The 23,529-nt window shown below is 39.2% G+C and overlaps 2 protein-coding genes across 4 annotated transcripts; one reads left to right on the forward strand and one right to left on the reverse strand.

Moving 5' to 3' along the window:
• The first annotated feature begins 295 nt into the window (after positions 1 to 295).
• LOC117297993 (serine palmitoyltransferase 1-like) lies at positions 296 to 14,429 on the forward strand. Its single transcript, XM_033781201.1, has 14 exons — positions 296 to 495; positions 3,170 to 3,277; positions 3,660 to 3,754; positions 4,935 to 5,028; positions 5,628 to 5,700; positions 7,057 to 7,189; positions 7,974 to 8,103; positions 8,941 to 9,030; positions 9,515 to 9,622; positions 10,516 to 10,611; positions 11,118 to 11,269; positions 11,751 to 11,871; positions 12,462 to 12,535; positions 13,005 to 14,429. Exons 1-14 carry the CDS (start codon positions 412 to 414, stop codon positions 13,105 to 13,107), a joined length of 1,461 nt encoding a protein of 486 aa, XP_033637092.1. The 5' UTR covers positions 296 to 411; the 3' UTR covers positions 13,108 to 14,429.
• Positions 14,430 to 17,780: 3,351 nt separating this feature from the next.
• Positions 17,781 to 23,503, reverse strand: LOC117297994 (F-box only protein 4-like). Of its 3 annotated transcripts, none has more exons than XM_033781204.1 (7): positions 22,795 to 23,503; positions 21,970 to 22,181; positions 21,047 to 21,264; positions 20,554 to 20,629; positions 19,087 to 19,295; positions 18,776 to 18,942; positions 17,781 to 18,276 (listed from the first exon to the last, which is right to left on the reverse strand). In XM_033781204.1, the coding sequence occupies exons 1-7, from the start codon at positions 23,224 to 23,226 to the stop codon at positions 18,196 to 18,198; spliced, it is 1,395 nt and encodes a 464-aa protein (XP_033637095.1). In that variant the 5' UTR covers positions 23,227 to 23,503; the 3' UTR covers positions 17,781 to 18,195. The 3 variants fall into 3 exon arrangements, with proteins under 3 accessions (XP_033637095.1, XP_033637096.1, XP_033637093.1); XM_033781205.1 differs by having other exon boundaries at positions 18,776 to 18,939; positions 21,044 to 21,264; XM_033781202.1 differs by having other exon boundaries at positions 21,044 to 21,264.
• Between the last annotated feature and the right edge of the window lie 26 nt (positions 23,504 to 23,529).

Genomic DNA, 23,529 nt, shown 5'->3' on the forward strand with positions numbered 1-23,529 from the left:
GTCAGTGGAATAGTTCATTTTATTAATGGGTAATTTATAAATTAAATATGAACAAATAAAAATCTTTAAATAAAAACATAGACTTTTATAAATGTATATTATTACAAATAACTTGAAAACAATATAATTTATGTTTTTTTTATTAATTAATAGAGAAACATAGTTCAAATTTGTAAACATTATTAAGAAACTTTGACTAAACAACCCTTGTAACAAGTGGATCATGATGAAACCTTTAGCGGCTTTGACTACAAATCTTAGCCCAAACATCATGCGCAAAAATATCACACACAAAGTCGTGTTTGTATGCAGATTGTAACCGGGTCACGGTCCAAAGAACAAACCGGATTTTTTTTATCGTAACTTTATGAATTTTTTTGCTTCTGCTGGTCTTTCGGTCAAGCTTGTGTTATGAACGACAATATGGAGAGCGTTTTACCGCTACTCACTCCAGAGCCATGGAGTTTCGGGGAACTTTTCGAGGCGTTTCGGCAGGTGAGTTTTTGTTCAGCGGTTTACCAATCAATTGGCATTCACTTCATTGCATCCTACTATATAATAAATGCAAACACAAGTTAAATTCAAACCACCAAACCACAGCATGGACTGCTGGCTGGAGGTGACTTTCTCAACCACCATCTGACCATGAGTAATACTTGGCGTAACCTATCAATATATCGGGGATCATTATTAATTTGTATTGATAAATAATTATTGTTTTTTATTCATGTATTCTTTTCTTTTTTTCTTTTACTTTTCTTTTTGGTTAAAAACTAAAACTTAAAAGGGAGGGGCGGGGTTAAATTCTGCATCATCAGGCCACCACTTTATTGCCCTTAAATTATTATTCAAGGTCAAACTATATTTAAACAAAGGCTTGACTGAAAACTACAGCCACCAGAAGCAGAGAGGCAAGGCACTTATTATGTCATAATTGTTTGTATTATGATAATAATACAAAGAAGTGTCGTTGTCGGGCGGGAGTTTCGGCATGAGTGTATGAGAATTCAGTCCCGTGTTGAATTGTGTTTGTGGGCTTGAATTTACTTTCAACCTGCTCAAAGGCAGTGGACACTATTGGTAATTGTCAAAGACTAGCCTTCACAGTTGGTCTATCTCAACATATGCATAAAATAACAAACCTGTGAGTGTGAAAACTTGAGCTCAATCGGTCGTCGAAGTTGCAAGATAATAATGAAAGAAAAACAAGTTCTAAACTTGAGGTCTCAAAATCAAATTCGTGGAAAATTACTTCTTTCTCGAAAAATATGGCACTTCAGGGAAGTTCAGAGGGAGCAGTTTCTCACAATGTTTTATACCATCAACCTCTCCCCATTTAATCGTCACCAAGAAAGGTTTTATGCCATTAATTATTTTGAGTACTTACCACTAGTGTCCACTGCCTTTAACGGTGAAAATTTCTCAAAAGGAATCTTTATAAAAGGGAATTTCAAATCAACACTCAATTAAAAATATTTAAAACATCAAGTAAATCCCCTAAATAAAAGGTGGTGGCTGAATGCAACCTGAACACGCCTGACCGGACGTAAACAACTTGTAAAAGCACTGAAAACCATATTAAATCATAAATAAACCATTGAAGTAGAAGAAAATTGTAATTATCCAAATTGCCTTCAATCTGTTGAAAAAAATGCATTTTTAAATAACAATATCTGAAACAAAGAGTCGCATCCCCTTAAGGTGATCCCCTGTCTGCCGCTTCCCAGGTTGTATCGTAACTTGGGTGTGATCCCTGGCTACACGGCAGTTAACGGTTGTATGGCTTCTGACTGGCACCCCCGAACAAAGATATTGACAAAATAGGAACACCGCCAATATAGGGCTAGATAGCTCAGTTGGTAGAGCGCCGGCATGTTTATCCGGAGTTCGTTGGTTCGAATCCCACTCTAGTCAATTCTTTGTTCAACCCCAAAAATCATTTTGAAATAATAAAAAAAAGTCCACAAAGTAGTAAGATAATGCAATAGCCGAGTAATGAGCCAGAACCAGAACTGCATGCCTTAAAATACACGCATGCCACTGAGGCCTTGCCCTTTGTTGCCCCCTCGTCTTGGTTCTCTTCAAAAGTTTCCCATTGTGGGGTGTCCAAATTGAAGTGCCCTTTGCAAAATGAAAAATGGCCACCACGCCCTTTTCAAAATGTTCAAAGATGAAATTCAAGGGCCTAATTTCATAGAGCTGCTATTTTAAGCACGGAAATTTGCTTCTAAAGCATGACATTTTCTTTCTTGATAAAAACAGGATTACCAACTAAGTTTCCTTTTGTTGCATATTATTGCTTATATGGTATCCAGCTGTTGTTCGCTTATCCTGGAAATTACGTAGAAATTTAGTTGGTGATCTTATTTTTATCAAGGAAGAAATTTTATGCCAGGCAAATTTTTGTGCTTAGCAACTCTATGAAATTGGGCCCAGGTCTTGAACTAAATAAGCCTTTTTGAGGTATGGCGGACATGATACGCACGCATCACACGCCGTGACTGATGCCACGCTCACCATGTTGGTGGTCATTAGGTTTACTTGTAAACGCTGCGTTGCCTAAAATGCACACTTCACTGAATAACACACGTTCTGTTTCTATGGTCAATACGCACAAATTTACCACAACTTTACAGTGTTGTAGCATTGTGTCCGCCATATCTCAAAAAGGCTTATACTCGTCGTGATGTGATATGACAATATACAAGGAGCACGTAATGGTGGCTCACACTGTGCAGTTAAATGGTTTCAAATGGTAGGTCATCTCGCTGGAGAATCTTACCATGAAAGGTTCAAACAAACTTTTGTGTGGCATGTGGACAAGGCAGCAAGGCTCACTGTTAACACTAAACCAGAGGCCAGGGATTTTAGATAAGGCCAGCGAACTTTTGATCATGCAAGTTCGGCCTTTTTTGTGCTGCCAGTAATAACACCTCTTGAATTATAAACATTTTTAATTTAAACTGACATACATTTATCTTTCATTTTTTTCAATTCCATTTGGTATTGAAGTATTACCAGTAAGAAAAATGAGATGAATCCTATAGTCCAGTAAAAGTTTATAGCTACGACTCGTGCAGTCTTGTGGATTTTCCCCCAATTCGAGCACTGGGCAGTATGGCACCTAAATCCTACCTTTATAACATCTCCTTTCTCCCTTTGTCTACAGGCACCGATGTACCATCTCATCTTTGAAGGCGTTCTGATTATCTTCATAGTCCGCTTATTGTTCTCCAAGAGTTACTCAATTCAGTCTAAAATAGAACTCACTAAAAAGGTACAGTTCTTATAAATGGTTCATATCAATAAATGTACTGTTTAAGTCAAGAAATAGAATAGACCCTTCCCATGAAATATGTAAATTGCACACAGCGCGTGCGCACTAACATTTTGGTTAGCAAAATGAGGGAAAATTGCGCTGTTTTGTACATGGCTAATGGCTGCGTGATGTTGACACGATTGCACATCTGCGTAGTGCACAACTCTATGGCGTTTGCCAACCAGTGCTTGAATCCGGTGCTCTTAACCGCTCGGCAATGACACTGCCACATGGCCCTAGCCGGGTATCTAACCAGAGCCACACTGGTGAGGGGCGAGTGCTTAACACACTAGCCACCCATGCCACAAAATAAAACATTTGTGAATTCATTTTTTTCTAGGAGAAGGACCAGTTGATTGAAGAGTGGACTCCAGAGCCGCTGGTACCCAAGCTACCTGCCGATTATGAACCTGTCAAGTACAAACTCGTCACACAGTAAGAACACAAACACAATCTCAGGTCCAGTGTTATAGCCACGGTGGGCGGGCCTGCCCAGAACTCACAATTTTTGCCCAGCACTCTGAGAAAAATACATTATGCCGCCCAGCACGGATTTTAAATATTGTCCATTTTGCATTGATCTGAGACACAGCTAATGATGAGGATATGAATCAAATGTCACAGAGAAAGAACACAATCAGAGGCCATTCAACTTTCTCTTGGTAGCATAACATAGTTTTGCTGATCCCCTTGCCATCGATAGACTTACAAATTTGATTTATTGCCCACCACTAAAATTGGTCTAGCTACAACCCTGCTCAGGCCGTGTGTGAATAGGTTGCTATGGCTACAGCTGGCTTACCGCGCCATCATGCATTGAAGTATAGGACATCCTTGGCAACACTCTTGGCAACAGTCAAAGCCATAGCCATTACCACAAATTCAAATACGACTTTACATTCAGTATTGATGCAAATGTACTTCGAAATCGGTGCAAGAGTAAAGCCTAAGTAAAATAAAATCATTCTCAGGCCTGTATGCTTCAACTTTGGAGGGCAAGGGCACCAAGGCATTTTCTCCTTGGTAAAGGGCACCCTATGAGGAATTCGTATATTTCTACTGGAGCATTTCAAGGGCACCAAGGCAATGACCAGGGGGCATGGAGGCAATGGGAGACTTTCTGGGACGATAGAGGGCAGCAGACTTACCAGGTAAATCCATTGTTCTCAGAATTATGCGCATGTTCAGAACTACGTAAACAATGGAAATTTACCCGGTATGTCTGCTGCCGCCTAGCGTTGGAAAGTCTCCTATCGCCGTCGTTGCCTCCATGAAGGATCAGGCCTGGCTTCACATCTAATATCGATTCAATGGTACTTTGATATCGGTGCAAGAGTAAAGCCTAAACAAAATAGAAAATTCTTCCATCATTTCCAAATCTTAAAAAAACACTTGCTTCAGACATAATTTTCTTCCTACTTTACTCTGATTTCCAATTTGTTTGCTCTTGGAAAAAAAACAGACAAGTTGTGATTTAAAAGCCTGAAAAGTCCATTAAAAGCATCAGCATGTGTTCATTTAAGTCAGCCCATTTACTCTGTAAAATGTTCCTATTTTTTTTCCCGAGGACAAAATATCATGTACTTATTGATTTGTGGTTATTTGTTTGTTACAGACAGGGTGGAAGCATGCTGACAGTTGATGGCAAGCAAGGAATCAATCTTGGAACATTTAACTTCCTTGGAATGCTGGGCAGGAAAGAGACAGAGGTATGATAAGATTATAATGTTAGCGCGAGCATCTGGGCTTGATTTCCAAAGAGCTAAAATTGATCTTAAGTTTGAATTAGTCTTAACTGATGAGCAAAGTGTGGTTTCAAAACACAAATCACTATGGTAATACCATAGAAATAGAACCCGGAGAACGCTGAGTGTCTCATTGTGCATGCGGTTTCGTTGTGAGACCATTTTTATGGACGCGCATACGCCATTTTTTGTAACGCGTGTATGGCAGAATATTTTGCCATACAATTTTGCCATACAATGACATAATCATTGACCAATGCAAACACTAGAAACGGTCTATGTGCGCCGACATCTTGCCGTTTTGCCATACACACGTCTCGCGCGATGATAATTTTGCCAGATGCGCGTATCGCGGGGTATCGATACGCCGCGTCCACAGACGACACGGGGTGGCCGAGCTCAGCGTTCTCCGGGTTCTATTTCTATGGGTAATACTGATAGCTCATCTTACGATGGGTCTTAGTGCTCTGTGAAGGATGACCATACTTAACAGCACAATATACCTTCATTCATGGATTTCTTAAGACGACCATCTGTTACTCTTTTTGTTTCTAATACTACAGGACGCTGCCGTCAAAAGTCTGAAGAAGTATGGAGTTGGAACATGTGGCCCTAGAGGGTTTTATGGAACGATGGGTAAGAGTCCTGTGACGTCATTCTTGAAGTCTATTTGACCTCCATAATAAATGAGAGAAAGAAAACAAATTCTGAATGTGTATTCCAAAGTTAGTTGGGGAGATACTAAACATCACTCTCATGTCTTTACCCCCTTTGCATACATTAAACAAAATTTGTTTTTATGCAAGTCGCCTGACACACAAGGCCACTTCAAGGTGTGGGCTACAATTATATTTTCCAGAGGCCGTTGCCACCTCCTCCTAGGGCTGAAACAGGGTTGCCCCTTTTACAGTCCATACGGATGTAGGCTTGGGTATCATCAATTTGAAGCCTGGCTGGTAGAGCAGAAAGCACTACCTCCCAAATTTAAGAACTGGAAATAATGTGGTGTCAATGTGGTGTCAAAGATTGTCTGAATTTCTCAGGACTCTACATCCCCACACACTCAGAGCGAGAATTCAAATGTCAATGTGTTTCAAGCATTTCCAAGATTTTTACGGACTGTGTAGGGGGTAACCCTGATTGTGTAGGGGGTAACCCTGATTGCAGCCCCAGGAGTAGGTAGCATTGTGCCCCCGGGCCCAATTTCATAGAGCTGCTAAGCACGAAAATGTGCTTAGCCAGAAATTTCTCCTTGATAAAAACACGATTACCAACCGAATTTCCATTTTGTTGCATTTCCTAGTTACTGGTATTCAGCTGTTGTATGCTGATCTTGAAAATCCACAAAAATTTGGTTGGGAAATCCTGTTTTTATCAAGGCAAACATTTCATGCTAAGCTATTATTTGTGCTTAGCAGCTCTATGAACTTAGACCCTAGTGGCAGTTGGTTTGATTTAGCAGCCCAAATCAGTTAAGTGGCCTTCCAGCCTTGTGATGTTGGGAGATTTTTATCAAAAAAGTCTTTTTACGGACTGTGTAGGGGGTAACCCTGTTGCAGCCCCAGGAGTAGGTGGTAACTTGCCTGGGCCCAAATTCATAGCGCTGCTTAGCGGCCGATTTTGTGCTTACTGTCCGATTTCCATTTCATAGCGCTGCTAACCGTAAGCACACGAAAAGGCATGCTAACCTTCCGGTGCTTACCGCACGACAATAAATGACTTCACAATGCAAATCTACAGTAAACACGCAACATGGCCGCCAAATTCTTCTGCTAACCCATGAAGTACGCTAAGGCTTAAAAGCAAATTTTTCTGCTACAGTAAGCACGCAAATTTGCTTACCGTTAAGCAGCGCTATGAAATTGGGCCCAGGTGAGGCTTGACTTGTGTCAACAGCCCAAATAGAGTAGCCCTCGCCTTGAACTGGCCATCAAGCGTTGTTATGTTAGGAGATTTCTCATAAAAAGTATTGTGTCATTCTTTTCTTTGTAGATGTACATATGAACTTTGAGCAGCGTATTGCTAGTTTCTTCGGCATGGAGGAAGGCATCCTGTACTCTTACGGATTCTCAACTGTCGCTAGCTGCATCCCAGCATACTCCAAGAGGGGAGATATCATATTCTGGTAAGAAAGTATTCAAATTATTTCTTAATATCAACCGTAAGCTTTCCATATCTGTGCTTTGAATTGTCTGAGGTGATGTTTGTCAGCTGCACGTTAGGTCGTCTGCATCATGCAGCAGTGGCGTTTGTTTTGCATGTACATAGGATTTGACTGAACATCTCCAAGTGAAAGGAATGCAAGGTGAAAGGTGAGTATGGACAGGGATTTATTTAGGCTCAAGGTTACACTGAGACGTACTCGTTGAAGGTTTGTCGGTTGGAAGTGTAGTATGATTGATTGGGTTTTTGATTTGGTTCTTGATTTAGCTAACCATGATTTACAATGTTGTTACTATACACTCCCATACCTCGCCACTTCTAAGACAACTGCACTGGCTCCCAATAGCTCAACGTATTGAGTTCCGCACGCTGGTCCATACCTACAAATCATTAAATCACGGTGCTCCAGATTATCTCTCTTCACTTTTTGAAATCCATGACTGTCCGTACTCCCTTTGAAGCTATGATGCGATCTCCCTCGTGGTGAACAAGTCACGCAAACAAACTGGTGAGAGAGCTTTTTCCGCTGCTGCATCCCGACTATGGAACGGTCTTCCTGTCCCCATTAAAAACGCAAAGACTGTGTTGTCCTTCAAAAAGGGTCTCAAGACACACCTGTTCTCCAACTCGTAGCTGGTTTCCCCATTACTTTTGTCTGTCTCCCTGTTAAGCGCCTTGCATCCTTTGGTAATTTGGCGCTATATAAATCCAGTTATTATTATTATTATTATTATTATTTGATGTAGCGATGAGGGAGTGTGCTTCGCAGTACAGATGGGCCTCTTAGCTTCACGCAGCCAGATTAAATTCTTCAAACACAATGACATGGAGGATCTAGAAAGATTGCTGGAAGAACAAGCAGTTGAAGACAAGAAGGTACCTCCTCCCAACTCTCTTGCCTCCCCCCCCCCCCTCCCCAACTCCACAACCTCCCAGACGGCTTTGCTCCTCATCTAACCTCCTCCTCAACACTCAACATTCAACTTTCCTTGCACGCTTGCGGTATTTGTTGTTTCTCACAAGTGATTTTGTGTGTTATTAATAGAACCATATCCACAGAATGCTTTAAAAGACAGCAAGTAGACAAAAACAAGTAAAATACATACAAGAATCATGAAAGACGGTTGAATCTGAGGAAATAGACACCGTGTAAAAACATGCTGGGCCATCTACTTGGAATAGCTTCCCACTTGAACTCAGACAAGAAACTTTCTATTTCAAAAATCATATCTTTTGGCCTTTGGTTGTCTTTGTGCATAGCAGAGTTCTTGTCCAACCAATAGGAGACTTTCCAACGCTAGGCGGCAGCAGACATACTGGGTAAATTTCCATTGTTTACGTAGTTCTGAACATGCGCATAATTCTGAGAACAATGGATTTACCCGGTAAGTCTGCTGCCCTCTATCGTCCCAGAAAGTCTCCCATTGTGGATGCAAACAAATTGGTGACACAGCCAATTGAGAATGAAACCAATTGTGAATACGACCAATTGAGGATGTGCAACCAATTGAGAATTCAACCAATTGGGAATGACACCAACTGAGGGTGAAACCAATTGAGGACGGCACCAATTGAGAATGCAACCAGTTGAGAATGACACCAACTGAGGATGAAACCAATTGAGAATGCAACAAGTTGAGAATGCAACCAGTATGCAAATGTACCCAAATAATGTTGGCCTTAATCACATCCTCTTGTGTATCTTCTATGCAGAATCCAAAAAAGGCTAAGAAGACTCGCAAGTTCATGGTCGTCGAAGGGCTGTACACAAACACAGGCCAAATAACACCCATCGATAAACTGGTAAGAGCTTTAAGAATGTTTGCATTAAAGGGTGTATGTACTTTTTTTAGGACAAAAAACACAATGTCCACAGATTTACACTAAACTTACACAGTTTGAAGATAATGATAGTAGAAAGCTTCCCTGAAAATATTACGTGCTGAGGTGCTGTAGTTTTTGGAAAGTGAGTAAAACATGAAAATAATTGTAATCATTTACAAACGTATTTTCATGACATTGTTTTACTCATTTCTCAAAAACTACAGCACCTCAGTAAGTAATATTTGAAGGGAAGCTTTCCACTATCATTATCTTCAAACCCTGTTAGTTTAATGTAAATCTATGGACATTTTGAAAAGGTACCCAAATCCTTTAAACGACAAATAATGTAAAGTTTCAAAATTATATACTCTAAAAATCTTATACGTAAAACTGTCAAATTACACAGCTGCTTCTCGTAACCGAGTTGGTTCTATGCATTTTTATTTCCCCCCCCCCCCCCTAGGTTGAATTCAAATACAAGTACAAAGTGCGTATCTTTTTGGATGAGAGTATGTCGTTCGGTGTTCTTGGTAAAACAGGACTTGGTGTCACCCAGCACTGCGGAATTGATGTAAGTTTAGTTTGAGATAAATTTGATAAAACATTTCTTGACGCTCTGTATGTACAACTAGACCAGGCCTGAGATCTACATATCAGCAATACGCCTAGCTAACTTTGGGGACAGGGTCTTTTCCAACATAGCCACAAGACTCTGGAATTCGCTTCCAGAAGACCTTGGACACAGCATAGCATCACTCTCTTTAAAGACTCTGGACACTATTGGTAGTTGTCAAAGACCAGTCTCCTCACTTGGTGCATCTCAACATATGAATAAAATAACAAACCTGTGAAAATTTGAGCTTGATTGGTCGTCGGAGTTGTGAGATAACTATGAAAGAAAAAAAATACCCTTGTCACACGCAGTTGTGTGTTTTCAGATGCTTGATTTCGTGACCTCAAGTTCTAAACTTGAGGTCTCGAATTCAAATTTGTGGAAAATTACTTCCTTCTCGAAAACTATGTCACTTCAGAGGAGCCGTTTCTCACAATGTTTTATACTACCTCTTTCAACCTCTCCCCATTACTCGATACCAAGTTAGGTTTTATGCTGATGTATATTTTGAGTAATTACCAATAGTGTCCACTGCCTTTAAGCAGAAGCTTAAAACACTCTTGTTCAAGCTCGCTTGCCCAACATATTGACAATACTTGAACTTAACTTCTTCTAGACCGGCACCTTTAAATTGTTTACAGGAACGTGCGCCTTACAAAAGCTTTATTATTATTTTATTGTGGCTTCAAAGTTTCTTCTGAAATTGTGACAACCGCCAACCGTCAAAATTCTGATCAAAACCTACCAAGATTATAATTTTTTGCCGTTTGTTTTGTAGCGCATAGGTTATGCTAACAATGAAATTTGCCGGCAGTAATAATCTGTGAATGTATTTGTTGATTGTATTGCAGGTGACTGATGTCGATCTCATTTCTGCTTCAATGGAAACTGCTCTGGGAACCCTCGGAGGATTCTGTGTTGGCTCCAAGTTTGTTGTTGATCACCAAGTAAGTCATTTTCTTTAATTTCTTTGAACCTATTACGAAGAGAAACACTACATCAAATAACTCTGATGCCTTGGACCGGACGAGTTGGTCTATAAAAAGCGTTTGTAACCCTTTTTTTATAAAATGCATATGGTTGGAAAGATGTTTTAAAAGCAGAATACAATGATCCACACAAGTTTGCCTCGAAATTGCGTGGTTTTCTTTTTACTGTGCAAACTAACACGGTCGGCCATTTATGGGAGTCAAAAATTTGACTCCCATAAATGGCTGACCGTGTTAGTCGACGAGGTAAAAGGAAAACCGAGCAATTTCGAGGCATGTTTGTGTGGATCATTGTATTCTACTTTTACAACAGCTTTCTACCTATATGCATTTTATAAAAAAACGGTTACAAATGCTTTTCAAAGACCAACTCAACCAATCCAAGGCAACGTGTTCCTTTAAGTGCTATGAAATGAATCGTAACTACTGTATATCATCTATTTTATTATATTTATTACTTACAGCGTTTATCGGGTCTTGGGTATTGCTTCTCCGCCTCTCTTCCTCCAATGCTTGCATCAGCCGCTATGGCAGCGTTAGACTTGATGGATGAAGACCCTACTATGGCAGTCAGGTTACAGAAGAGATCACAGTTTGTACATGAAGAACTCTCAAAGTAAGACGATGCTCTCAACTCTAGTTTAATTTCCAAAACCTTTAAGTCCAACGATGATATTTCTATACTTCCCCTGAAGACGATCAGAGCATACTGAACAAAGCGATGAATTGTTAACTATACTGGTTCTTTTCAGTTAACCAACACTACTCATCTGAGATATTCACATGGTGTTACCGCACACCTCTCTTAGTTAATTACTTCCACCATGCAAAGTTTCATATCCTACTTGTTTCTGTAGTTGTTGACAGAAATTATTATTGCTTTTCATAAAACATCAGTTGAGAAATTAACCGTAAGTTGAAAATTCACCTGTGTTTATATTGCATGTTTAAACATGGCCACATGATCTTCTCTCGACCAATCAGAATGTATAAACTGTCCCAGGTATTTATGAGTAAAGTTTTACTTCATGTGTAATGGGGAACTCTTACAGCGAGTAAAAAGTTAATTACAGTTATGATTATTCTTAACACAACAGGATTGCAGAGCTGAAGTTAGTCGGTGAGCCCGTATCGCCAATCAAGCATCTACAAGTACGAGAGTGTGGGGACAAGACTCGGCCGGAAATAACCAAACTCTTGGAGTCCATCGTAGACAAGGTACATATTGTGTGTTGTCAATTTTGCGTCGCAAGTGTCACGACCGGGACTCGAACCCACACTCTGCTGTTCAAACACCAGAGATTGAATCCAGTGCTCTTAAAGGCAGTGGACACTATTGGTAATTACTCAAAATAATTATTGGCATAAAACCTTACTTGGTGACGAGTAATTGGGAGAGGTTGATGGTAATAAAACATTGTGAGAAACGGCTCCCTCTGAAGTGCCATAGTTTTCAAGAAAGAAGTAATTTTCCACGAATTTGATTTCGAGACCTCAAATTTAGAACTTGATGTCTCGAAATCAACCATCTAAACGCACACAACTTTGTGTGAAGGCTAGTCTTTGACAATAACCAATAGTGTCCACTGCCTTTAACCGCTCGGCCATGACACACTATGTCTGTTGCTAAGGATATTACTCAGGATGTCTTATACTTCAAAGCATGATGACGCGGTGATCTAGCCGTCGCCATAGTTGCCTATTCAGACACAGCTAACTATTTTTGCAGTTTTAGTTTTGTTCATTTTAGTTGGTGTCCCAAACTAAACATTAGATTGACTTACTTCTGAACGACTTTATCTCAACAGGCACTGGATGAGGGTGTGGTTCTTACTACAGCGTGTTATTTAGAAGAAGAAGAAGCCTTTCTTATTCCTCCAAGGTAAGTCATGTCCGAGTGGTTCAGGTCCGAGTTGTTGGTGTTTTTTTTTCAATTCTTTTAAGTTGAACTGTATGGATTTTAATGTTGGCTTGTCTATCCACAATGTGTCCCTTTGATTACGTTGATTTTTGTTAAGTCTCTTTCTGTTTGGTTAAGTGCTGGTCGATTGTTTGTTGTTTTGATTGCTTTTAATACTTGCTAATTATCTATTGTGTGTTTAAACTGTTTTTAAACCTTTTAGCTTCTTTTTAATAATTTTTTACATTGTACATGTTCTAGTGCAACTCAACCATATCGGTTGACATACTGTTCATTCCTTTGTAATGTTTTTATGAAATAAACCAATAAATATAGAAAATATAATATAAAAATATTAGATCAAGGATCATCTAGGTACAATATCAAGAAACAGACTGGCTTGCGGGGCATTTGTGTTAACTAAACCCAATTTTGTTTTCTTTTCTTACAGCATCCGTATTGCAGTGGGTATAGCCCCAACCGATGATCAAATCGTCATGGCAATGCAAGTTATACAAAAAGTAGCCTCTGAAATTCTACAGAATGTTGCTTAATCTACCGGTGCTGTGTTTTTACACCAAGCATTTAAGGTAGGCCTTAGAATATTCCGAAGAGGATATCGCCCAAGGGTCTGTAGTTGTTTGTTTTTATGTATTTATTCTTCTTCTTTTTTTGTTCTTCATTTTATTGAGTGGATTTATCGAGAACTGTTTGTTATTATTATGTAACCTCTCAATTGAGTATTCTGAACGGCCCCCTTTAAGGCCAAGTCACACTGCAGCGATAACGAAAAGGATAACGATCACAACGCAAGGAGAACGCATTCTGTTGGTTGAATTGCTCCACGCAGAATACGAGCACGCTCATTCAACCAATAGAATGCGCTCTCTTTGCGCCATTATCGTTATCGTTTACCCGGCCTTTACACTGCTAAATTGAAAATGGTTTTAGTAGAGTTATTGAAAACTGCAGGAAATTTTTTACAACTTAATGAAATGTATAAGGTACATGTACAATTTGTATTTTCCCAATAAGTCTGTGGTGTAAATACTGGAATCTTAAGTAGGATGTAGAACTTTGCATGGTGGAAATACGATATGGAAAGGTTTGCGGTAACACCATGTATTGACTAACTCTAGTGAGTTGGGTTGGTTCTGAAAAGAACCGTTGGTTTCAACTCACTGGAATCTTTGTATATAAAAATGTGCACACAGAGGTAGACGCTTGAGACACTGTACAAAGTCAACTTCATAGTCGTCTTTTTTTTTAACTGCAATAACTGAATTTTCGTCAGCTTGTATCTCAACACCCCCCGGCCATGGCACCCAGTTTCTTCATCGAAATTGCATGCTCAATTTCTAAACAGGGGGGGGGGGGGATAGAAATAAAGAAATGAGGGCACTGTTTTGGGTCTTGTGTCACCATAATTGTGTGATTAAAAAATTTGCTATAGAAAGCCCCCTCTTGTGGTCAAAAGCATGGCCAATTGTTCGCTCGTCCCCAGCGCCTTGCTTTAACCAAAGGCGTGTGGATGGGCATTCGTATCATGTGCTGTCATTGGTTTCAAAATGCGAATCACACTCACACTGCACCATATTTCTATGCACTGGGTACGCATGACGAACTTCCTGAACAAGAATCTGTGCAAGCGATTAGCCCATCCCAGCGGTCCTGGATAGACTGGCCGCTGGGGCCGTGCGCAGGCCAATTGTTGGGATTAGTATTTTATGTGTTATTGATAGAGGTTGATTACGATCAGGTAGGCAAGAGATAATGTGGTGCTGTAGTCAACCAAGTTAGCTAAAAATTGTTTTTTTGCGTTATCACATTAAAGGGAAGGTATACGTTTGGTTATCACTCTTAAAGTTTATGGCAATAGAAACTTACTTGGTGTAAAGCATTTTGAGAATCATTTCACCTCTTTCTCAAAAAATACGTTACTTCAGAGGGAGTCGATTCCCACGTTGTTTTATATTATCAACAGCTCTCCCATGCTCGCCACCAAGTCAGTATTTAAGTTAATATTTGTTTTGAGTAATTACCAAACGTGTACCTTCACTTTAAATCATTACTGTGGTCATGAATTGCATAATTAAACAATCATGCAATGATACCACAGTTCAGTGGTGTAGTATAAACTAGTTTTTGGAGTTTGTTATCGATTTTAAGTTATTTATGTTAAGGTGATATTTTTTGATTTAATTTGATTGCATCCATTTACCCCACCTAATGCTTTCTGATAATTCTTTTTTTAAACAATATAAATTATTCAAAAATATAACTGGTAATTTGAAGATCATTGAGTTGCTGATTAACTGTTGGAAAATACAAAGAATGTTAAACTATGCAGATAATGTATTCACTTAGTTTTACGAATTTAATAAAGAAAATGTTCAATAGCGTTAACAGATCCTTTGGTTTGAAACAATGTACTATAAATTACTTTCAATTACTTGCATTAAAGGCAGTGGACACTGTTGGAAATTACTCAAAATAATTATTAGCATAAAACCTTTCTTGGTGACGAGTAATGGGGATAGGTTGATGGTATTAAACTGTATGAGAAACGGCTCCCTCTGAAGTGACATAGTTTTTCGAGAAAGAAGTAATTTTCCACGAATTTGATTTCGAGACCTCAGATTTAGAACTTGAGGTCTTGAAATCAACCATCTAAACGCACACAACTTTGTGTGACATGGGTGTTCTTTCTTTCATTATTATCTCGCAAGTTCGATGACCGATTGAGCTCAAATTTTCACAGGTTTGGTTATTTTATGCATAATGTTGAGATACACCAACTGTGAAGGCTAGTCTTTGACAATTACCAAGCGTGTCCACTGCCTTTAATGAGTGAGCAAAAAAAGATAATTTACTAGAGCACGACACCTCTGGATTTAATGTACCGTGCTCTACAAACCTAAATATGACCATTTTAAGGAATGCTACAGAATTGGTAAGAAACGAAAATCGTGAAGATCACAGATTTACATTAAACTTACACGGTCTAATGATAATGTTGAAAACATCCTTTGAAATATTTCTGTCGTAAATGTCATATTTGATGAGAAATATATAATCTAAGTTCTCGTTTGGAGTTTATCGCTCAGTGAGCGTTTTATTCATTTTCATTGTGGCATCGATGCAATGCATCGATTTTTCACTATTCTCTCGCGACCCACACGGCCGATCGAACTTCTTTAGGTTTGCCAGTTTATGGATATTGTGGATTACATAAAGTGCTTACATTGCCAGCAACTGTTTCGTTAGCAAAAACCAATTCTATAACGTTCCTTTAAAGGCAGTGGACACTATTGGTAATTATTCAAAATAATTATTGCCATAAACACTTACTTTGTAACGAGTAATGGGGAGAGGTTGATGGTATAAAACATTGTGAGAAACAGCTCCCTCTGAAGTGACCTAGTATTGGAGAAAGGAGTAATTTTCCACAAGCATCTTAATGCACACATACTTCGTGTGACAAGGGTGTTTTTTTCTTTCATAGTTATCTTGCAACTCCGACGACCAATCGAGCTCAAATTTTCACAGGTTTGTTATTTTATGCACATGTTGAGATACACCAAGTGAGAAGACTGATCTTTGACAATTACCAATAGTGTCCAGTGTCTTTAAACATTTAAATTCCACAGTAAATGAAGTCTCAATTGAGTAATGATAATACCAGTGTAATATAAGATACGAACCCATTGCACAACACCCATTTTCTCCACCATTTTGGGAGTTAAGAAAAGGTACATAAAGAAATTGACTCCTGCAATGGTGGAAACGGTAGATGCGTATTGTGTGAAACTGCATTCCATGTTATTCTAGTGGGCAATAGGAGTAATGTTTGTTATATTGTTTTTAGATTTTTATATAATTTTCAAAAGAAACACGGATGGAAGGACTGAAATGGGGGAGTTCGATCTCTCTTTCACAAAATTTAATTTGTAAAGGCGTATTTTTCAGTAAGAAGTGGTTTATTTATATGCACTCGGGTGTTGGGAAATCAATTCTCTGCATGCTTGGTTCTTGTACTATTGTAAAGGCAGAGTCGCACTGCAGCGAGAACGATAACGATCACGACGCACAGAGGACGATTTGTACGAGTTGAATTGCTCCGCGCAGAATACGCACAAGCTCATTCAGCCAATGGAACGCGTTCTCTTTGCGTCGTTATCATTATCGTTCTCGTTAACGCTGCAGTGGGACCGGGCCTTAACCATGCCAAGCAAGGCATGTAAGATTGTTTATGTTTGATTCACTGCGAAACAATCATGTGGAGGTAAAACAAAAACACAGTTGAACAGACACTTTTTGTTTGTCAAGCTTTTTATCGGCAATCTTGGTTTTTTTCTTTCACCTTTAGTGAACAAAAGCATGGTCTAGAAATTCAGCATTAAATACAAGAGCTTGGTTGACCATCTTTACTTGGTACTTATTGGTTGCATACAACTTATTCAGGCATGCTTACATACACTCTTGGTTGGTAAACGCCTGAATTGTTGTGCACAAGGCAGACATCAAAAATTGTCTTTTCGTTACACCAGCATCGGCCCCATACAAAAAGGCGCCATGTGGCCTCATTTTGCCCTCCAGCAGTGTTGGCGCGCAACTTGACTTGCGACGTACATAATCCATGGTAATGGCTATGTACAAATGATTTTTTTTTTTTTAATGCTTTATTTAGCGATATTCTGTCAAATAACTAACTTGTACTTCATATCTGTAATGTATTTATTACACTATCATTGGAATAAAACACTTCAAACAATTTTATTTAAATTGTGTGATGTTTATTTCTTCCTATGCAGGTTCCCTTTTTTACATAAACTATGCTTATTTACAGAGAAAAAAACCAAAGATAAAACATGCCATTTACAATACCGTAACAAAGGATGTACGATATTTTATAATGTTCAAAGTCTAAATTCTTTGACCATCTCTACATCAGGGCTCAATTTAATAGCGCTGCTTAGCGGCCGATTTTGTGCGTACTGTGCGATTTCCATTTCATAGCGCTGTTACCGTAAGCACACGAAAAGGCTTGCTAACCTTCTGTTGCTTACTGCCCAATTCTTCTGCTAACCTGTGAAATGCGCTTGCACCATAGCCAAATTTTCTGCTGCAGTAAGCTTGAAAGTTTGCTTACCGTTTAAGCAGCGCTATTAAATTGGGCCCAGGTCTTGTGGGGCCAGCAGTCTCGCGAGAATACCGGGGGAATCGCGGGGAGATTCGGAATATAGAGTCGGAACGCTATCACCGCGACAGACATTTAACGACTTGTCCACAAGTCTATATCAGGACATGGTAAGGGTTTTTTTCCCTTAATTTGCCTCTAGTCTCGTACAAAAATGTCTGGTGCATTAAAAAAATGTGGCGTCATTTGGAATTTTCACCAAAATTTTAGCCTTGCTCTATTTGCAAAAAAAAAAGGACAACAGTTCCTATGGAAGAATGTTGTGATTTCGAAGCTTGGAGTTCAGGATTTTCACTTGAGACAAACGCATTTGTGTCGCACAACAAACTTGTTTTTCTTTGCTTACTATTTGTAGCGACTGGTAATAGAGCCACCACATAGCTGATATCGTTACTCCAAAAAAAGTCCTTGCTTTATAAGATGTGCTGTGATTGGCTGAAAACTACCTCCCTTGAGAACTTCCAACCAACCAGGTTATTGCTTCTACGGCTCCTGACAAGCTATTGACATCCACATCAAACATCTGTAAATGATAAAGAAATTATTAAATTTTTAATTTGACAAAATCAAATAATCGTTTTGGTTTATGAATTAATTAAACTTTCAAAAAGAAAAAACTTTCACTGAAGAAGATAAATTATGGCAACTTCAATTAAGCAGAATGGGACATTAACTTTCAAAGTCTTTTAAATGATACATCAAATATAATGTTTCTCCATATTATATTATGTAAAGTGATGAAAAAGTGCAAAATAATATGCTGACTCAATGTGAATTTTACTCCAGAACAAATTCTCTGCATAAGAAACATAATTTGTTGTTTATATATTGAAAAATAAAGAACTAAAAGACAGAAGAAACTCTCCTTTACACATGAAATAACGTTGAAATTCTACAAAGAACAAAACCAGCAATGCAAAAACAAAGACTTTACAAAATTATACTACCAAGAACAGTAAAGATTTTGTCGCCAAAATTTTTGGAAGTTCACAGGAAAAATTACTCATTTTAAGTTAACTTACTTTCCATGTTCTGTTGAGTTTATGGAGATCCAGCTGTTTAGCGAGAGTTACACATGGCACTTTGCTTGTTGTTGAATCAGGAACGCACGACAGAATCACAAGAGGGCACTTTGAGGTTGTCCAGCGCTCGTCCATCAGAGCGAAAAGCTCCGGCTTCGCATCCGCTGCTGTTAAGAATAAAAAAATAGTCATCAGTTTACAGTTTTCTCTTTTTGACAGTTGTTATTTCGATCTTACCCTTTTAAATAATTGTCGTTTAGAAAAAAAGGCGGATTAAGACATGGGATTAAGACTCTGTTTATAACTCTTACTTATTTGCTGTTGAAGTGATGCATCCACCACAAAAATAAAAGCATCAACATTCCTGCAGAGTTCTTTGATTGTTGACTTGGGTTCATAGTCTATACTATCGGAACATCCTTCTTCCCCACTTGGGGAAACAGACCCGGATGGGACCGATTGCAACAGACGATTTCTCTGAGCTCGGTTACCAGCCGCTGATGTATTCTCTCGATCTTGCCTGAAACAAAATTTAAAACACAAGTTTACAAAATATACTACGATCATCATCAGTCAGCATCATGCATTTCTGCCCTGGTTTCCTGACTGGGCCCAAATTTCATAAAGCCTGTAAGCCCAAAAATCTTGCTTAGCACAGAAAAGTTTTGCTTTATATAAACTTTACATTGCTGTGACTGGTGCCCCACTCAATTTTTGCTCAGCGAAGCAATTTGTCCAGCAGAATTTTCTGCTAAACAACTTTATGTTAATGGGCCCTTGTGAGAAGCTTCCAAATAGACTGATCTTGAGATGCCACGTCTGCCTCCTCCACAGACCACCCAGTGCATTGTCTAGAGAGGTCCCTCTTGATTACATCCATGTTGTCCAACTATGCTCATTTTTAATTATCTTATGACTCTTAAAGGCAGTGGACACTATTGGTAACTGTCAAAGACCAGTCTTCTCACTTGGTGTATCTCAACATCTGCATAAAATAACAAACCCTGTGAAAATTTGAGCTTGATTGGTCGTCGGAGTTGCGAGATATAACTATGAAAGAAGAAAAACACCCTTGTCACACGAAGTTGTGTGCTTTCAGATGCTTGATTTCGAGACCTCAAATTCTAAACTTGAGGTCTCAAAATCAAATTCGTGGAAAATTACTTCTTTCTCGAAAACTACGTTACTTCAGAGGGAGCCGTTTCTCGCAATGTTTTATACTATCAACCTCTCCCCATTACTTGTTACCAAGTAAGGTTTTATGCTAATAATTTTTTTGAGTAATTACCAATAGTGTCCACTGACTTTAAAGGTAGAGCCATAGTTTGTTTTGTCGTCAACTTGTTTAAAGGCATACCAGAAACACACAATAAAAGTCACTAGTGAGTTTCAGCAGAATTACTCCTGTAAACAGCGAAAACTTTCACTGTATTTCCCCATCAATAGTGAGGTGACCAAACCTCGTAAATCTGAGAGACTAATCATTTCAGATTCAAATTTATGGGTGAACATTTGTCAAAACTATTTACTTTCTAGGGGATCTGAAATCCTTTCTCAAAATAGTATTTTCTTTCCATAGTTGCAGTGCCTCTCACCAATTAAAGTTGTTGGGGGTAATTCATTTTGTAGATTAATTTACTGAAATAATCCTAAGTAAAAGCAATGAGCATGACGGACATATTGTTTTATTGGGTAGATGGAAACTACACAATATTAAGTGTCAGAATAGTTTTGACTAAAAGCAAAATATGAATAAAAATAATAAAGCTAATAATTACCTTGTTCCAGAGTACAATGTAATTAACTTCAAGTCCACCTTGCCATTCATTGAAACATTAAAGCCAGTGCCAACACCTGATGACAAACAAATCAATGAACAGTCAAATTTAAAATTAAAACAATAATAAAAATGTTTGAAAAGTGTACATTTATTTATTTTTATTTTTGATAACATTATACAATTGTTGTACACTGTGACGGGATCCATGGCGTTTTGTACACCTGAGGGGGAAAATGGCACCCGAGGCAAAGCCGAGGGTGCCATTTGCCACCGAGGGTGTACAAAACCCTTGGATCCCAGTCACTAGGGGACTGAGGGTATAGATGACCCGAAGCAGTCTAAACAAGTAGTGGGGGGCTAATACTAAGTTGAAGGGTTTGGGCCTAGGGGAGTGACCGTGGATATAGAAGATCCAGCTCTATGAAACTGGGCGCAGGTAACTAATTACAGCATGTGCAAAACATGGTGATAATTGATTGATGTACAACTACCTGGTAACTCCGCCGGAAAGACTCCACGAACCTTGAAGACACCTGAGGCTTCACCGAGGAACTTCCTGACTAATGTGGAGGTGTTGGACTCTAACCCGGGCCCAAACATGACAACTTTCGGAGGTTTGTGCGGAATGAAAGACCAGAGAAGCTGAGGAAGCTTCAAAAGGTTAAAGCCAGATGACTCCTGCTGGAATTTAGGACTGCATCTCATATAGCTGTATACAAATATGAAGAAAAAAAATCAATCTTATTTGTATTCTTAATCATACACCAATATTTTTAATCATACTGTATCCTTTCCTCAGTCCTGTGGACAATCATTTACAGGCAAAGTTCGGGTGGGGTTCGAACCACCGACTTCTGCAATGGACCGTTCCGGCTTTCTACTAAGCTCCGCCCACCGCGCACGTGAGCAAGACACGTGTACGAGCAATATCAATGACATTCTGCACGATTCTGCCGCGCGTGCCAAATATACACGCACGCCCCGACCGAGTTTGTCCGACCACAATCATTGCTGTGATTGGACAAATGGGTGAAGGCGCACAGTTTGATTGACAGGCTGGATCGGTTCATTCTAGAGGAGTACCACTAGACCACCAAGATTGCCAAGTAGCTACTAGAGGTAGTTCAAATATTGTATTCTAGCAGAGGGTACCACAACAATTTAAATAGTATTTTGGCTGAGGCAAAAACACTAATTTTTGTTCATGATTCAAAAATAGTTATAAAGAAAGAAACATTCTATATTTAAAACCAGAGGAAGGAGAACGTTAAAACTTAAGGCAGATCCGATTTGTCGGCCACATCTACGGCTACTGCTAGGTCACCGCGTCACCATGCGTTTAACTTAGCAACAGTCGTAGCTTTAGGCGTAGCTGTAGCCGCCATCTCAGATACTAATATTTAAATTATCTTACATCTCTCTGTATGTGAGGTCAGAGTTCACAGCCTCGAAGAGAGCTGGGTTGGAGCGATGGCTGACTTGTTGCCATAGCAACTTATCTTTCTCTAGGAAGTCCCTCCATAGTATTTGATCAGCACAGAGGCTGTAGCATTGCCGGCATGTAGATCCAACAGTCGAGATGTCTTTGGCATCCAAGAAGGAGAATATGTGAAGCATGGCTTGGATCTGGGAAGAAGACAAGTAACAAACTCAAGAACATCAGTGGATATGGATTTAGGACACTTAGTAATTGTTTGCACAGTGAGAAACAATTTAAACGCAGACATATTAAAGGCAGTAGTGGACACTATTGGTAATTACTCAAAATAATTATTAGCATAAAACCTTTCTTGGTGACAAGTAATGGGGAGAGGTTGGTGGTATGAAACGTAGTGAGAAACAGCTCCCTCTGAAGTGCCATATTTTTGGAGAAAGACGTAACTTTCCACGAATTTGATTTCGAGATCTCAAGTTTAAAACTTGAGGTCTCGAAATCAACCATCTAAACGCACACAACTTCGTGTGACAAGGGTGTTTTCTTCTTTCATTATTATCTCGCAACTTTGATGACCGATTGAGCTCAAATTTTTACAGGTTTGTTATTTTATGCATATGTTGAGATACATCTACTGTGAAGGCTAGTCTTTGACAATTACCAATGTCCACTGCCTTTAAAATAATGTTACATACTGTATAGTTGTTGTAAATAAAGTATTATATCAAGCCACTGCTGAGAAGAATTTAAACTAAAAAGAAATGAAAATAATATGCACATGAAAATCAGGTGAAAAGCACATACAGGTAGCTGCAGTAGATGAAGCCCATCATCCTGAGTGTTTTGTTGACTGCACTGACATTCCTCATCATGTTCTTCGTGGATTGCAATTTGTCCTCTGTCTGTTGATGATGTTTCTCCAATTATTGTTTTCATGTTACTGTCCTGCTCCAGCTGTGGCACCATCTCGGTCCTGATGAGGAAGTTGTCTTGTCTTGTCTCAATCCTCCCTTCACCCTCGATGATCTCTTCATCCTCAAACCCAGCCTCAACATCACTGCCGTCTCCTCCTTCACATGCAAGCATCTCACGGGGTGAATTCATCAGGTATCTTAGAGAGTTGATGAGGGTTGATTCCAAACTTTCCAATCCCAGTGAATAATACAAATCGGTTGGGGTGTTCTGCTTGGCTAGGAGACGACGCACGTCGGCAACTGTACCGGAATCACCAAACATGATTACAAAATACCGTTAGAAATCTGTTCCTGTTTAGTGTTTGGTCACTGACTGACGTGTTTCCTGTCTGCTGGATTTACTGCGTCTCTATAGTATTATGGATGTCTAGAAAAAAAATCAGCAAACCCAGCAAATTGTTGCTTGTTTCTCGATCTGTTCTGACTTGTAACTGGTATTTCACTGCCACAACAAGCTCATTTTATACAAAGTTTACAACCACGACGTGTAATCTCTACGTTGTAGCTATCAACGGATTCCCTAGTGACTCAAAAGTCGTTACGTGTTTCCCTCCACGTGGCCAAG

Source organism: Asterias rubens, chromosome 12, assembly GCF_902459465.1.
Source record: "Asterias rubens chromosome 12, eAstRub1.3, whole genome shotgun sequence".
NCBI lineage: Eukaryota > Metazoa > Echinodermata > Asteroidea > Forcipulatida > Asteriidae > Asterias > Asterias rubens.

Excerpts from the sequence above, each read along its gene's own strand:
- LOC117297993 (XM_033781201.1), top strand. The coding sequence starts at position 412 with ATGAACGACAATATGGAGAGCGTTTTACCGCTACTCACTCCAGAGCCA. Across the intron at positions 3,278-3,659 it reads AAATAGAACTCACTAAAAAG|GAGAAGGACCAGTTGATTGA; the intron begins GTACAGTTCTTA and ends ATTTTTTTCTAG. Across the intron at positions 3,755-4,934 it reads AAGTACAAACTCGTCACACA|ACAGGGTGGAAGCATGCTGA; the intron begins GTAAGAACACAA and ends TGTTTGTTACAG.
- LOC117297994 (XM_033781202.1), bottom strand. The coding sequence starts at position 23,226 with ATGTTTGGTGATTCCGGTACAGTTGCCGACGTGCGTCGTCTCCTAGCC. Across the intron at positions 21,265-21,969 it reads GACCTCACATACAGAGAGAT|CTATATGAGATGCAGTCCTA; the intron begins GTAAGATAATTT and ends ATTTGTATACAG. Across the intron at positions 19,296-20,553 it reads ACATTGTACTCTGGAACAAG|GCAAGATCGAGAGAATACAT; the intron begins GTAATTATTAGC and ends ATTTTGTTTCAG.